The sequence below is a fragment of the Pelmatolapia mariae genome, linkage group LG7 (genome assembly GCF_036321145.2).
Source record: "Pelmatolapia mariae isolate MD_Pm_ZW linkage group LG7, Pm_UMD_F_2, whole genome shotgun sequence".
NCBI lineage: Eukaryota > Metazoa > Chordata > Actinopteri > Cichliformes > Cichlidae > Pelmatolapia > Pelmatolapia mariae.
Genome location: NC_086233.1, coordinates 5,127,758 through 5,144,303, shown reverse-complemented (window position 1 = coordinate 5,144,303; position 16,546 = coordinate 5,127,758). Strand labels below are relative to the sequence as shown.

At 40.0% G+C, this 16,546-nt stretch overlaps 1 protein-coding gene across 2 annotated transcripts in view; it reads right to left on the bottom strand.

Moving 5' to 3' along the window:
• Positions 1 to 16,546, bottom strand: part of wwp2 (WW domain containing E3 ubiquitin protein ligase 2) — a 60,890-nt gene that overhangs the window by 34,584 nt on the left and 9,760 nt on the right. For both annotated transcript variants that reach the window (XM_063477632.1, XM_063477633.1), the window contains exons 5-7: positions 14,398 to 14,535; positions 2,899 to 2,977; positions 336 to 493 (exon numbers count right to left, since the gene is read on the bottom strand). In XM_063477632.1, coding sequence (XP_063333702.1) covers positions 336 to 493; positions 2,899 to 2,977; positions 14,398 to 14,535 — 375 coding nt within the window. The remainder of the gene's footprint in view (positions 1 to 335; positions 494 to 2,898; positions 2,978 to 14,397; positions 14,536 to 16,546) is intronic.

The window sequence follows — 16,546 nt, the reverse complement described above, 5'->3', positions numbered from 1 at the left end:
TCCCGTTATCTCCTTTATGTTTTTCTGACCTTAAGTCCAAAATTTCTATTATTTGTGACAAAGTAAAGCTGAAAATCCATTAACAAAGCAGGAAACTGTAATTTAACATTTTCCATACGAAGCATATATAAAAGCTGCTGATTAAATTTCTGTAAATAAACAGCTGAAATATTATTTTAGCCACATCTACCATTCGCTGTAGCGTGGTGTAATGTGGTTATTTTCTTGGATGCTCCCTTTTAAAAGCTTCCTCAGCAGTGTAACCACATAAATGTAAAAACCCTGTGTTCTTAAACTGTGCGTGACACCATGGCGAGGTGAGCAGACTTTGCTACCTGCGCTGTTTCCGGGGCTGCCGTGACTCTTAGAGGACCGCCGGCGAGCAACGGGTCCGGGGATCTGCTCCTCACTCAGATCCCCATTTGTCAGAGAGCTCCCTCTGGAGTCACCCGGGGACTCACCCTGCGAACCCCCCACTGAGTGCCTGTTGCTCCTGAAAACAGAGAAAGAAAAGGGGAGAAAGAAAAGAAGAAGAAGACATATCAACATCTGCACTTACTTTATTTAAGGAATTTTATTCACCTCGTCCTTTTATATCCTTTGTTATGACAACTCATGATTCAACCACACACGCAGAGGTGTCAGCTGCTTTTCCTCTCTGAACACTATCATATTTTCCCCAACGCTAAATATAACTTTGCTTTTCTGACGAGAAAGAGAAAAGCACGAAGGCTTGCCCCCCCAGGACTGAGGAATGCTGGGGCCGAGCCTGGACGGCGATCTCTAGATGACCGGATTCTCGGTTCAGTTGTTTACGCAGCTCAATAAGGAGAAGAACTAACAGTGCAGTGTGCACGTCTGCATGTTTTTATGACCATGTTCATGCAATGAGAACACTTGAGAACAGCATAAGAAGCCTCTCATCTAGTCTGTTGGTGGCATCTCTTCATATGCAGTATAGAGATGTTGACTGCCTCGCCATGACAGCAGCGGTTTAGGCTCTTGGCTGAACTGTGCTTAATGCCCCCCTACAGTGTTTAGAGGGAAATACCATCTGACCCCATGCACTCCCGCAGAAAAGCTTGGAAATAAATGCAGCCTGCTCCACTATTTATTATCTCGCTACCATTCTAGCCAGTGAGAGCTGCGTCTGAAACCACACTTGGGGGGGGGGGGGGGGGGGGGGGGGGGGGGGGGGGGGGTAACCTCCTGGCACTCTGCATAAGTGCTTCAGTCGACCGTGCTGGCAATGGCTTCCTCCACTCAACCCTTTTCTGCATTTATTTTGATTACAATTATGCCTGGGGTTTATGACTTTCATAAACAGTTTTTTAGAAACGGGTTGGGCAAGTTTAGCATTGTATTATTATTATTGTTCTTACTGTACCACAACGTCTGCAGACTTTCTAAAGCAGTGGGATTAAAGAAGCCTTTTTTTTGAAAAGGCATTTTTGGTTTGTTAGGCTATAAAGAATCACAAAGTCTTTTAAAAATCTGACTTCTGGAAATAAACATTAAGACAGAATAATGCTGAAATGATGGCTTTTATAAATACACTCTATTATTCTGGTGTTCAGCTATTCAACAGGAGATAATCATGCCTTGTATTTGATGTTTTGCTTGCCTGATATGCCAGAAAAGTGAATCTCTTTGGAGTTTTATTGCCTGTTAGAAAAATTGAGCTGATTCGTATTTTTTTTAATTAAATTTTTTAGACATAAGCTATAACTTTAGCTTATCTAATGCACTATATCCCACAGGAGATGCCAGTACAGTCTACAGTATTCCCCACATAACTCATAAAGAAGCTCTAATGAAAGCTGGCTATAGTGTATGCACCTCCTTTTGTATATCTTGTTATATTTCATGTTATAATTCAGAAATTTTATGAGCCTAAATGTCACTGTTCATTATGACAGTCATGGAGTAATGACAATTAAGAAATCCCAGACTTTTGGGCCAACTGTCCTGCTGTGTCACCCCAAGCTCTTCAGAAGCTGGACAGCAAAACTGACAATATCCCACGACGTGCCCTAATAAAATAAAATATCAAATTTCCTCTAGATGACAGCAAGCTGTGCAGATCCAGGAACCCAAAGTCCGTTTTATGCAGATGCCAGATGGTGGGAATTATTACACCGTGACGCAAACGCAAAAATTTGGGAAGGGGATAAATGATCCCCCTTCTTGTGTGGAGAAAACCACAACTAACCACCACATATGTTGGTAGAAAAAGATTCAGAGTCTTGAACTGAGCTATTTCCCAGAATCCCCCTATAGCACACATGGTGGCAGAAGTGCAACTTAAACGTCGTTGGTGTTTTTTGGTAACTATTGAGAATAAAGACGATTTGGAAATCGGGGGGCAATTCAAGACTGCTCATAACTGATGACTTCCATCTAGAAAGACTTTGTTAGACAGACTGTGTAATCTGTTGGGAGGATGCTAACATTATGCCAATCAAGCTGAGGTAGGACATCCAAAACATCCTTTGTGAAAATAACTTCAAACAAGCTGGATCTGAAGCAGATGCATCAAAAATGTGCCTGATGAAGTAAAGGAGGTGAGTTACATGCTAGTGAGGCCAACTGCATACTGTGCGCTTAAAACACAATCAAAAAAAGAGCTGAAGACCTCTCAGAAGGCAAACAAAGATGTTTTGCAAAGACGTTGATAAGAATTTAAAATTTGTTTTGCACTTTAGCCTTTGAAATCCACAAGCTCAGAGGTTTCCATGCTTTTGCCAACCAAGGCGCACTCAACATGTGTAACGGCACAATGAGTTGGATGTTAACCATAGTTTTACTCCATTCTTAAAATATTGTTGAAGCATCCAGAGAACTGTACCCAAATCCCAAACAGTCACAGTGTGTGTGTCTTTGTGTGCGTTTTCTGACCTGGCCTGTGATCCCGCTGTACTGGGAGTCTCCTCGCTCTGTGTCCTCCTCAGGTTGGGTCTATCCGACTGAAGTATCTCTGCAACAAAGACCGATTACATCATTAGTGGACAGACATACTTACACACGGACACGTCCATATCACGCTCCTACCAGCACACTAACAGTTCAGCAGTGAATCCTTGACTAGATAAAAATTAGTCAAGTCTCCTTTTGCTTGTGACAAAACAGTGACAGTTCGGGCTGTTTCTGTCTCCTGCAGTAGACAGCCCTGTTACTATAGCAACCCAATGCAGTCCAATAAAGAAATAAAAGAAGAGGATGTAGAGTTAGGTTTGGTTTTATTCACTAAACAGTCACAGGGCCAAACAAGTGCACGTGCAAGGTTCCTGAAACTAAAAATGAGGATGTGTGAAGTTAATTTAGTGTACTATTTAATGCACGCAATATTCCTGCAAGGTAAAACGGAAGGTTTAACCTCAGACACCACTGTTTATCTGCAGGAAATGTCACACTTGGTTTTAGGGGAAACAAAAAATTTCCAAAATGTGTAAAATGTCCATCTGCATCTAAAGGACAGAGGTCACTCTTTCAAGGACGCAATGTTCACATTTTGGACAAAGAAGGTTTGAACGAGTGAACAAACATCTCGGATGAGAGGTGAAACATCTTCAAGGAAACTTAAAGAAGTCCAGATGCTTTTCTTTCCAAGCTCCTTAGACTATGATGACCTGGATGACTGAGAACCTTCACAGACATAAAATGTCAAATATACAGTTAGAAATGTTATATTTTCCATAATAAATACACTATAGTGAGAACTGGGCTCACATCTGTCAATCTGGACCAAGTGACAATCCTCAGGGCCGGGCCCAAATGAAGCAAACACATTCTATAATCATCAAAACCTGCAGTTCCTCCAATGGCCACTGGAGGCTGGCTTTAAATTTGAGACAATCCCCATGGACTCGTATGAGAAAATGTCCATTTTCAGCAATTAAATAAAGAGGTTTACAACCTGGTACTAAAACATTGTTTGTCTTCTTTATAACGGCTGTACAGGGATAGGCGTCTATGACTGACAGTTGTGCTCAAAGGCAGCAAATCACTCAACTGAACCTCTGAATGGTTCAGATGTTTGATCTGGACAAAAAAAAAAAGATGGATGGATTTTGGATGAAATTATCTCAATAATCATAAAACTATACAAATACAACATACACAACTGATTTGCTGCACAAAAAAAACTTCAGTTGCTTGTAAACTATATATAGCTAGTGAATGATTCCACATGACAAATTAGACAAATCAGACAAATTAACTTTTTAAAATCACACTTTGAAGCAAGTATTGACAATCCTGGCTAAAAAACTCAAAGCAAACTCACTAAGCAATAAGTTCAGCTTCCCTAACATCATCATTATCAGTCCCAGTGTCTTCTAAGACGCAGATTTATCATCTCACTATGAAATTTGTGGTGGTTACTTGTCCCCGCATCTCAGAGCTGTACAGTAAATGAGAAAGTGCTCATACTGAGGCTTTGTGTGCACAAATAAAATAATAATGAGAGCCATATAGACCTGACACATGTGGTGGTGGAAGCACAGTTGGCGGTTTAATAGAGACCATTCATACTTGTATGTACCATGTAGTCTGTGCTGGTTTGTGTGCGCAGTGGTATGCGGTCTTGGCGGTGTGAGGGAATGTGTGACTATACAGTCCCAACTGTGACTGAAAGCCACAGGCCTGTAACGCGCTTTTCATTAACACTCACTTTCTCCTTTACACACCACCTTCCTTTGTGCCGTGGGCACGAAAGCCTCAAACGGCATCCATGTTTACACATTTACATATCCCGCTATCTAAGGTAAAGAAAACAGGTAATGTCTCACTGACTCACATACTTGCACACATGCACACACACAGAGCACTGTTTTAGAGCTATGAAAGAGCTTCTTGTGAGCAGACCTGGTGGACATACAGAAAAATAAACAGTGGTCTTGAGGAGAAACCATTGTGTCATAGCCCGCTCACTGAGTTCATCATCCCCCATCCCGCGTAATGGTCCAATTACTGCTCTGGTGTGTGTCTGTCTGAGGTCGTATGCCTTCTCAACATCTAAACTTCAGTGAAAATAACAGAGGGCACACTTTTCAGTCACGCAGCTGCTATGGAGAGACTGGAAGCCTTGGCTTACTTGTTTAACCTCAGTGTCCACTCGGATTAGCCCCTGTGAAAGAGAACACCTTTGATTTAAGACTCCAATAAAAGAGGTCGATTAGGCCAAGCCCAGAGGTGTTCACTGATGTTAACAACAATACAAAATGAACACATTCACACAACTTGCGGCCAGGGCGACAAATGAACTGATTATGACAACACTTAGATGAGGGTCTACACCAGAGGTGTTAAAGATAAGGTTCGGGGCCAAGAATCAGCCCAGCAAAGACTCTAATTTCACCCACTGGACAGCTTTAAAAATATGAAAGAGTGGACCTTAAACACAGTTAAACCTTTAACTGTATTTGTGGTCTTTTACAGCTTTTCCTATTGATAGAGAGATAAACAATAAAATTACAGAAAAGCTGCAGTTTTTCCACAATTTACTACAGAAATGTATGTTTATTTAATTATATAATTAAAGGACAGTTTTAGCAAAGGACTACAGGGACCTTTTCTGTAATTTTACACATTTATCATGTAGTTTCATGCTTCAAGGCCCAATTATCAAAGTTTGATGTCCCTGGTCTACATGAAGCACCAGGGAGACAGTCATCAACTGGTCATTTGTGATTTGTAATGATGATCCTAACGGGTCTTCATTGCATAAAATTTTATTGCAAATGAAGCTTATTTTTAACCCGTATCGTGATATTAGGATTCAAAAGTAACTACAATAACAAATGTTTGGGAAATCTGGTTTGTGTACATGAGCAAAATATTGGCTTTTTAAAACCATGAAATATCGGTACTGGTATCGGTCTTAAAATTCCTACACTGCCTAAACTCTACATAACAAGGAATTTACAAATTTCCCACGTGTGGGACTAATAAAGGTTATCTTATCTAAATCATATGTTGCATATGTTTGCATTTAGACATTTCCAGTCATGTATTTGTGTAAATGATCCTTCATCATCGAAACCCTCCATATCCCTCATTGTGACTTCCAAAATGCACAGTTTGTATTTAACTAAGCATTTATGAAATTAGTTTATTTTTTACCCAGTCTCTTTATTCAGTGTTAGCGACACCACCCTTTAATATCAGTCCCTATATATAGACATCATTGGGCAGCGACTGGGATTTTCATATCACATAGTTGCCCTCGTTTTGCAGACTGTAACGTCTCATCCATGGACATCTTCTTGTGGATACATGCTATACCACAATATATACATCTTCCAGTGACACTTTTGGCTGAATTTCTGTCTCACGCTCTTAATGAGTTCCACAACTCTGGCACATTTAGCCTTTTAATTAACACAGTCTAGCGTGACGTCTCAGTGTTAGTCAGTGGGTCGGATAATCTGAGGGTGTCTGTGCTGCGGTTTACATGTGGCTCCTGCTTCTGTGGGATAGGAAGCTGTGAGTATGTGGAGTGTGTATGTACAAATCTGACAGTTACAAAGTTTGCCAAAAGTTGAAATATAAGGGTTTGTTTATGAAACCCACCACATGCGTGCGTGTGTGTGTGTGTCAGAAAAGCTGCCAGGGGAAGTGAGCAAACCCCCAAACTAACAGAGCTGCGTTCAGACTGAGAACACAGAGCCCCTTGACATCACCAGAAGTAACACACTCCCACCTTTATGCACTTTGTATATTCAAGCAGCTCACATACGGCTGAGCACACACACTCTGCAGAATGTAAAACACATGTGCGCTCACACACAAGTGCAAAAAACCCAAAACAAAACAACAAAACCCCCCCACACATCTGCATCGACACTCGACACAAGAACATAAAAAACACACACAAAGTCAAGTGCCTCAGCTTGAAACCCAGGATCTGGAGGGCACACTTCAGACCTCTCCTCCCCCTGAAACACACACACACACACAGTTGCATTCAACTTTGTCATCGCTGCCCCTGCAAGCTTGAAGAGGAAACCCCCCCCCCCCCCCACCTCTCGCTACCATGCACACTGCTCCAGGATCACAGAAGGCGATTGTACTACTGAGCTGCAAGCAATGAGACTCAATTACGCAATTCTCTGCAACAAATTAGACAAAAGCGCTCCTGATGTTGGTGATTATGTGTGTGGAGAGGCTGCAGATAACAGAAAACTGGGGGGTGGAGGGCTCTTTTCGTTGTACGTCAACCTTTGACCTGCACACACGCTCAAATTACAGATGCACGCTTGTTTAACTGCATTATGAGGGCCTCGTTTTCACTGCATTCATTCATTTATATCCAGAAAATGGTCTTACTTTAAAGAATGGTTCCATATTTTTCCATAAACGCGCTCATTCGCTTTCATGCCAAGCCTTTGGTGAGAAGATCAAAGTCAAAAGAGCAGCATGCAAGCTTGGCTTTGTATCACGACTACTCAATCTTTACAAAATTATGTGTAAAAATGAGATGTCCCCACTAACCTTTCTGCACCCAGCTCTAGCTGCTGGATGGAAGGATTATCCAAAAAGTCAAAGTACTCTGTTAAAGATCTGGACATTTGATTTTTTTTTCCCTGTTTATTTTGAATATGACAACACTGCACTTAGGTTATGTCGTTTTTAAACATTTTGCACCCAAATATCACACAGATTGCCTGGACTTATTTTGTATTTTGGGCTGTAAAATTACATAATAATTATCATCTTTCAGGAACCATTTGAACTTTCTCTGCAGGTCAAAATGGTTAAGGAGATACAGTCATGTGAAGCACGCATGCTAAAATCTAGGCCGAGCTGATTCTTGTGCCTGTGTTCAGCCAACAGTACCTTGTGAAGGTTTTGTGCTGCCGTGACAAACAACATATCTCTGTAAAGCCTGTCTTTTCTTCTTTTGGAAACAATCTGAATTTTGTCTGTAGCACAAACGGGAACAAACAGACAACAGATTTTTGTAACATGGGCTTGCCACCAGGCTGATAGTTTAAAAAGGCAATATGGGATAGTTTGGAGACTCCTTGTTGTTTATGCACAAAGTGTTTTCAATCGACGACAGGTCTGCAGAGCAGTTTAGTAAACTGTTTTATTACAGAGTTATGCTGTTGGAAAATGTGCCGAATATGTTTAAGTGTGACTTTGCAGAAAAAAGCAAGACCTTCTTTTAGCTTTAGATAGCAGCTCCATAACTTACATATACACATGTAGTATCAAAAGTGCCAACAAGCTATAATAAACTTTGCAGTGTAACTTAAGCTCGCTTTGAAGGCCTCAAATCCACATGGAGAAAAGAGTTGGGTGTCAGATGAAGTTTGGGATTCAGTCCTCACTCTGGTAAATTCCACATCACTCTGCGCTCCCTATTACAATTTAAAGTATTTCATAGGGCCCACTTATCTAAACCCAAATTAGCTAAGATTTATCCTGGCTTAGACCCCCGCTGTAATAGGTGCGGGTCTGATGATGCCAATCTTACCCACATGTTTTGGATCTGTCCTGCCTTGGCAAATTTTTGGTGAGGTGGAAGGCTGCTGCCCCGCCCACCCATGTTCAGTGACTTGCTGATCTCATGTCATGTCTTAGTCTTGAAGTCTTTGCAAGGAAAGGTTTTTGTCAACATTAATCGGCCCTCCCGAGTTTTGGTGTTAACTTTCTTTACCTGTCTACATGAGGAGTTCTGCTCTGTCTTCAATGCAACCACTGTTTGTGTTTCCATTCTTTTTGTAAACTGTATGTGTATCTCAATAAAAATATTTTGAGTAAAAAAAAAAAAGAAAAAAAGGTGGCAACAAGCAATGCGGTCTGATAATGATTTTCCGTTTCCAGAGCCCTGAGCAGTGATTTTCACTTCCACGCGAGGACACCATAGATGACCCACCATTCAGGATTCTCTGCATCTCTTTGATTATTAGTTTTATTTTTTGTTGATTTTGTTACAACACATATCGCAGCATCTATTTTTCTGTGCTGAAAAAAACTACACCGTTTGCATTTTGAGCGAATCAATGCTGGGAGAGCGTCCAGCCCATCCCACGACCCTGAACTGGAGAGGCAGTTAGAAAACAAAAAAAAAGAATGGACGAATTGTTTCATTGATGTTTTTGTACCATTTTCAATTAAACTCAGGGTTGATAGAATTTGCAGATGATTGCATTCTGCTTTGATCCACATTTTACACAGAGCCCCAACCTTTTTGGAAACTGGGTTGATCCGTTGATGTTGGAAAAATACTATCCAGAATAAATAATACACCAGAAATTTATTTTAATTATCTTTTAAAAGTCAGAAAATTACAGATAAGTCCACAAAATATTAGCGGACAATGTTTTTCCTTTTTCGTGAACTTTTAGATTCATTGTGTCCACACTGATTTAGTGGAATTATTCATCTGGTGCTAACTGTGATGAAGTCCTGGCATGCAAATATGGAAAGAGTTGCCGCAGAAACAGCAGTGACTTTGGCAACTGTGTCCTTACAACTTAAAAACACTGTGTATGATTCTTATGCGCATTTAAATCCAAACAATTATCCTGCCTTCCTCTTAAGTGAGGACTTACAAAAAAAAAGCCCCATTTACAGGATTTGTTTTTCCATCTTGTCCCTCTCGGGGAGATATATGTTACAACAGCATGCACACACTCGCACACCTCCTCTTAACCTCTCTTCACATCTGAACAGTCACAAAGAGACACATTTACGCAGCCCATGCTGTGGCAGGCCTCAGGCCTCACTGCTGGCTGTGTTCATTCAGCAGGATACACTGCAGGCTCTGTGTGGCGCTCTATGAAGCCTTGTGTGTGTGTTGCACAGAGAGGAGAGGAGATGGATGCATGGAACCTCGCTATGGCTTTAAGAGCAGATTAAGAACACTGTATTTGTTTAAAAAAAACATAGACCCAGTCTTTGCTTCCAAACCATAAAGGAAGGCAAAATGTTAGTGTAGTGCTTGGGAGCGGAAAATTCTGTTGACTGAGAGTCAATAAGTGTGTGAAGTGTTTGAAATCCTTCCTGGCAAGCTATGGAATCATTTTATATTGGTTTGGGAATAGCAATACATGAATGTGAAGATAAAATATCAACTGAGGCCACAGTTACACAGTGTCATATATTCTTTTAATATCTTGATTTAAGTGTAACGGTATTCTTGTTTTGTTATTCTTGGCCGGACAGACAGACTACTGGGACACTATTTAAACATCACCTAAACTCTCTACTAAAAACAACAACCGGCTTTGGTGAAATGAATAAATACTCTCTAGTCTAACTTTACAGTAACTGTCATCAGGTATGACACAATACACCTGAAGCTACCCACTGCATAACAAATACTTTATCCAAATTCTTTAAAACTGTTGTCTTTATACAGTTAAAGCAGATAAAAGCAATACAGAGAATATTTTCTGCTGATCCAGCGCTTTCTAAAACTCAAAGTGCTCTCAGTGAAAAATAACAGTTTCTAATGAGAAGACGCCTGAGTCACCGGGAATGTGACGGCAGAAGGCGGACAGAGCGTGCAGATGTTTTTGGCAGAAGCGAGCTGGCACAAGGGCAATAAAAGGAAATTTGTTGAGACTAACAAGAGCGTAGCCGCTGCTGCTGCTGCTTTTTCAGACACTTTCATTTGTCAGATATATGGCCTGGAGGCCAGGCCCTCTGCTTGTCTTTGGAAAGTGCGAAAATGGCAGAGGAGGTGGTCAATTTTTAGAATTTTTACTGTGTTTTGCACCAGGAAGCATTATGTTCCAAGACATTAAGACAGCAGCTGTCAAAATCCGGTGCAGAGGTGTGATACAACATCAATTTAACAGCCTTCATGACATTACCCATGGCCTGCTGTGCCACTGGAAGGATGTTAAAACATGTCAAAGCCACGGAGGCATGTCAGTGCTTCTCTGACTTTCAACAGCAGCTCTTTTTCTAAGTGGAAAAAACGACTTTGCACACTAAGACACCTCCAGCTGTTCATCGTATGTGTTGTGAGGATGAATCCTGAAATGCTATGGTGTTTACACTGCAAAAACTCAAAATCTTACCAAGTATATTTGTCTAATTTCTATTCAAAATATCTCATCACACTTAAAATAAGACACAATCAGCTACGGAGTAACATTTCAGTGAGATATAGGAACTTGTTTTTAGTGCATCTTGGATCTGGAGAATTTTCACTTGTTCCATCGGCAGATTTTTTTTTCACTTATTTCAAGCAAAAATATCTTGTGAAAAAAGTGATTTATTAAATTCTATTATCTAAATATTTAGAAATATCTGAAATATGAAACAGCACTGTACTCTCAGAAAACATCAAAGATCACAGGTAAAATGCTTACCTTACTTTGACTGCTGCAAAGGAGGTCTCCTTTGCAGCAGTCAAAGTAAGGTAAGCATTTTACCTGTGATCTTTGATGATGACTGCATGTAAAGGAGCCAGGAGGAAGGCCAAACTACTTGTCAAGCTAATGAAAACTTCATTCATTTAAATGTACATGAAATTACCATCAAAATAGTGGAAGAGACTTAAGATCGTTATAAAAATCTGACTTTTTCTCCATAATTTACACCAAAGCCGAATATGGCCACTTTTGAAAACACACTTTAGATTTAAAGACAAAAGAAGATGAGCAAACATGTGTGTTGACTATTAGATAAAATAAGTGTAACACATCTGGTCAACACATTAAAAGGTTATCAAGATGATCCTGGTTCTATGATAGACGTTACTTGGAGTTACAGCTTGAATGACTGATGGTGATTGTACTATAAACATATAATCAATATAAACATAAAAAAAAAGCACTATGGCATTTCAGACTTGACAAACACAAGTGGTTAAATACTTTTCCATGTCCTGTTATTTCCATGTAAAGTACAGTGCTATTACTGCTAACATTAATATTAAAACTGCAAAAATGTGAAGAGGGAGCAAACCCCTTCACTCTCGCTACAAAACATACATCCATTTAGGGCTGCTCAATTAATCAAATTTTAATCTAAATTACGATCTGGGCTTTCAACGATCATTAAAAATGACTGAGCCGATTATTAGCACCTCCCTCGTGCTTTACTCTCGCGCTGCTCCGTGTGGCAAATCGAGCGTACCTCTCTGCGTTTCGATCACGCGTCACAACAATTAAGAGGACCCGAGGAAAGTTCGGAAAGCTAAGCAGAAGTTATTTGGAGAGGAGAGGATAATGGCTGCTGAAGAAAGAATGCCATTGGTTGAAAAGAGAGGTAAAACGACTTCAGTGGTGCGGAAACATTATGGGTTCGCGGAGTCAGACGTGGATCAAGTAGACATAGTGTGTAAACTTTGCTACGGTGTCGTAGCTGCACCACAGAGCAACACTACAAAGTTCACTAAACATAGAAGTTTACATTTTTCATTTATTTTTTATATTGCAAACATTTGCACTGTTATCAGTATTTGCACACTATTTTATATTATTTTTTGACAATCTTTAAAGCCATTATTCAATACATTGTTAAATAAATATCGTCAAATAATCGAGATCTCAATTTCAGTGAAAATAATCGTGATTATCATTTTTGCCATAATCGAGCAGCCCTACATCCATTTAATGCACGCCGGTATTTCCTAATGAAATAAGTGAAAAATGTCACAGTATAGGATGTTCATAACATTAGGAACAACTAGTTATTGATTACTCACAACTACTGACAAAGGATGGAGTCTGCTGGTTAAAGTCTACAATACTTAGACAATTCCGATAAAAAAGCAACAATAATTTAAAAACAATTTAATAATTTAAAGCAATTCAGTTATTGAAGCATTTGTTTTCAGGTTATTCCCAACATTCAACATTCATGCTTCAAACCTGCAGTAAAGGTTTACTTGGTTTTTTGTGTAAAAGTGTTGCTACATAGCAGAACACTGCACCATCATCACACCACAGTCTGCTGAATCTTAAAGTTTCAAGCTGAATCTTTTTGCAGTTAAACAGATAAACTGAGAGAACTGTTTCTAGGATTAAAAAGGCAAATCAAATGCAAAGTTGCATCAGTCGACCAAACCTTAAGGTTCACCTTCACTATTCCTGCCATTTTTAATTGCACTATGAAATGAGGTTATGGCTCCCTGGAAATGTTTGTTATCGTCCTAAGGCCTTCTCCTGCGTGGGAACCAACAAATACTTTAATTTCCAAAGGTTTAGGCAGCTGCGTAGAGAACTCAGTGACTGTGGGTTGCTGGGACAAGGTTTCGGGAAACAGAGTATTTATGAAGCTTTGAAATTTGAATCACCTCCCCTTTGAAAAAGCCAATATGCAGCAAGATAAAATAATTAGAGTTAAATTAACTGAGGTTAAAGGTGCTTTTTGGACACTTACATTTTTAAAAAGAGAGAGAGAGAGAGAGAGGAAAAAAAATAATCTTGCTTAAATGCTGAAAACAATGTCAGCTTTTACTTGGCTGTCTTTAGTAAGACTAAACACAGTAAAATGTTAAGGCATCATGCTACTGTACAGCCACAGCATAGAGCAGGAGGCAAAGTAGGCCAGCAAAACATAGAAGGCTTCCAGTCCCACTGTTTTTAATAAACAGTATTTAAAGTACTTTTAATATAGTAAGACTGTTAAGCATCTGCCTAACGTTTCATCTGATTCCTGTCGACACCCACATCTGTAAAGTTATCCAGATGTGGGTATCTTTAGACTTATTTGTTGATTCTCAGTAGACCCTCTAAAAACTAATAAAAATTAAAGAGAACAACCGACATTAGATTAAAACAGCATTCGGCTGTCACCAGTGTCACCACATAAGCAATGTACCAACAAGCTCTTGTGTCACCATGGCAAAAAAAAAAAAAAACTCCACTACAGAACATGTCAACAGCAACTGTATTTAACCTGAGAGCAAAGAGGGCAAGAAGAAGCGATTTAGACTATTTTGAACCCTTTGGCTTTTTCCAGCACTCATTACCAGGGCGGAGAGACACACAAGCATCTCACTGTACAGATATATCTGTGTGTGTGTTTGCTTTCTGGCAATGCTACAAAATATTAAAGAGAAAGAGCAAGGGGAAAGAGGGAGAGGAGGAGAAAAACTTTAATACTGCGGTGTATTCTGTACTAATAAGCTGTCTGGGCTTCTGTGGGAAACTGTGTGTGTGTTCACTTTAATATAGCTTGCCTGACGGGTGTAAGCTTTGCCATGCACTTCTGTGTGCTTCTCCAAGGCTACATGTTTGACTGGGAGCTTTCTTTGAATGTGCTGCATGTTATTTCATTTTTATATTGTGCACGGTGCAGCTGTGAGACAAATCTTCACATCTGTGGTGTGGCTGCTTTGCGATGTGCTGTTCTGGTCATTTCTGTGCGATTACCTTTACCCTTGTGTATGTGTGCGTGTGCTTGAGAGATAAAGGCAGGACTCACTGTCTGCTGCCGTGCTGCCATTGGGCAGTGAGCCCAGATCAACAACCATGCCGTCCAGACAGACGTTGAGCTCGCCTCCTGCTACAACCGAGCCTTTGTTCTCCGTCTGCAGCACCAGACTCAGCTGGACGTTCTCCACTAGAGGGTGGAAGAATGACAGACAAACAGAGAAAGAGGGGATGAGTGACTGAGAAGGCAGAGGGACAAAGGAAACTGGACATCCTCTGTTATTGCTCTAACAGAGGAAAACAGCGTGAAGTTACCGAATACCAAAAGGATTGTTTTCCAAAGATGTCGTCCCCATTTCACTTGGAAAATATTCTGCATGTTAACAGATATACAGAAGGTCTGACTGATCCCCTCACACGTCCAGTGTGTAAAGTTGTTTTTAACTGCAGCATTTACATGAGGTAAGTCGTCTAGCTGCCAGATTAAGTTCCACACTGCACGTATGCACTGAATCTGCCCACAGCTTCCTGCTTGGCTCAGAGGCTTTGTTTTCACATCCACTTTGTTTTTGGTTTTGGGGTTTTTTAAATGGTTTAAATGCTCAAACCATTTCACAGTTAGAGAGGTAAGACTAACATGGTTTGGACATGAGGAGAAAAAGAGAAAGATCTCAGAGGAGGTTCATGGATGTATTAAAGGAGGACATGCAGAGTGGTTGGTGTGACAGCGGAGGATGCTAGGGATGAAAGCAAAAAAAATCCTGTTTTAAATGTTTCTCTAAGATATTTAAGTTAAAGTTATAAATTGCAGCTTTATTTCATTTTAAATTAGATGAAGGGTTCAGGCTTTATGAATTAAAGCTCTTTAGCATGTACCGCTCCCTTTTTTTAAAGGACAGGTGTGGCATTTCTTCATCATTGAGCTTCCATCGTATCTGGAAGCTGTCGCTGTGAATCCAAAACACAGCTGCAGTTGAAGTACAACTCAAAAACCGTTAATCCTCAGATTTTAAAAAATAAATCCATCGGATATAACAGGAACACTAGTTTAACAGGAACATTGGTGGACACAATAAGGAGCTTGGCAACATAAAGACCCTGACATCCAAAGAAAAGAGAAAAGTGGTGCATAATCACGGGATCCTTTTTACGGTAAAATGTCTTCAGAACACGTAGCCAAGCACACAACACTCTCCAGGAGGTAGGCTTAATACCATCTACACTTAAGATAAAGACCGGGATGGGAAGTAGGCAGTAAACATGTGTCTATCAGGCTCTCAAACACAAATGCAAAATTAGACTTTTCCTAAAAATTGTCTACAAAGTTATCTGTACAGATGAAAGCACGACAAAGCACCTAAACTAAAAATGTTTTTATAAATATTTTCATTTGTTCAATTACATCTAAGAAGACCATGTATAAGATATAAAATGTCAGTAATAATGTGTCCTTTGACATTTTTGTTAGAGAGTGGGTATATCTTTTAAGATGAGTAGCAAAGGGAAGATCACTCTCTGCAGTTTGAATGTGCAGGCTCAAGCAGGAGACGCCTAAGGCCATTGCATCCTAGTGCTCAACCTACCCCAATACAGGATAAGAGATCAAGATAAGCAAGATCCATCAAGTATGGCACCATCTTAGACATACTTACATTACAGTCTTATAACTCTAAGACTTGTCTGGCTCAGTCAAATATGCAAGGGTAAAGAATATTAAACGCTTACAGAGGAGTTATTTAGCAGTAACTATCAAGCCAAAAGTTACAGAACACTGAAATCTTTTCTGAGGAGTTCATAACAAAGTTAAGTTAAGCTTAGCTGGCAATGTGTCACCATCACTGAGGCTACTGAAGAGGTTTGAGACATCCAATCAGTGTTACTGTTCAGTTTAAGTGTGAATATCAAATAAAACTCTCTGTCTCAGCACTGTTTACAATAGTTATGCACATTCTTACTTTGAAAGTAAAAAGAAAATTCAGGTGTTGTGCCAGTTATACATCTGCATGTCTTACTTCACTAAGTGCCTCTGAGTGGATGAAAACCACAGGCATGTGAATAAGGCTCTGGCACCCTTGGTGTTAGTTAGCAGCACATCGTTCTTTAAAAGAAACAACTTATTCTGTAAGCTTGAGTATTTTTAGTTTTTTGCCAAATCTGCTGGTGATAAAGAAAGTTTTTTATTAGTATGGTGAGCTTCTGTC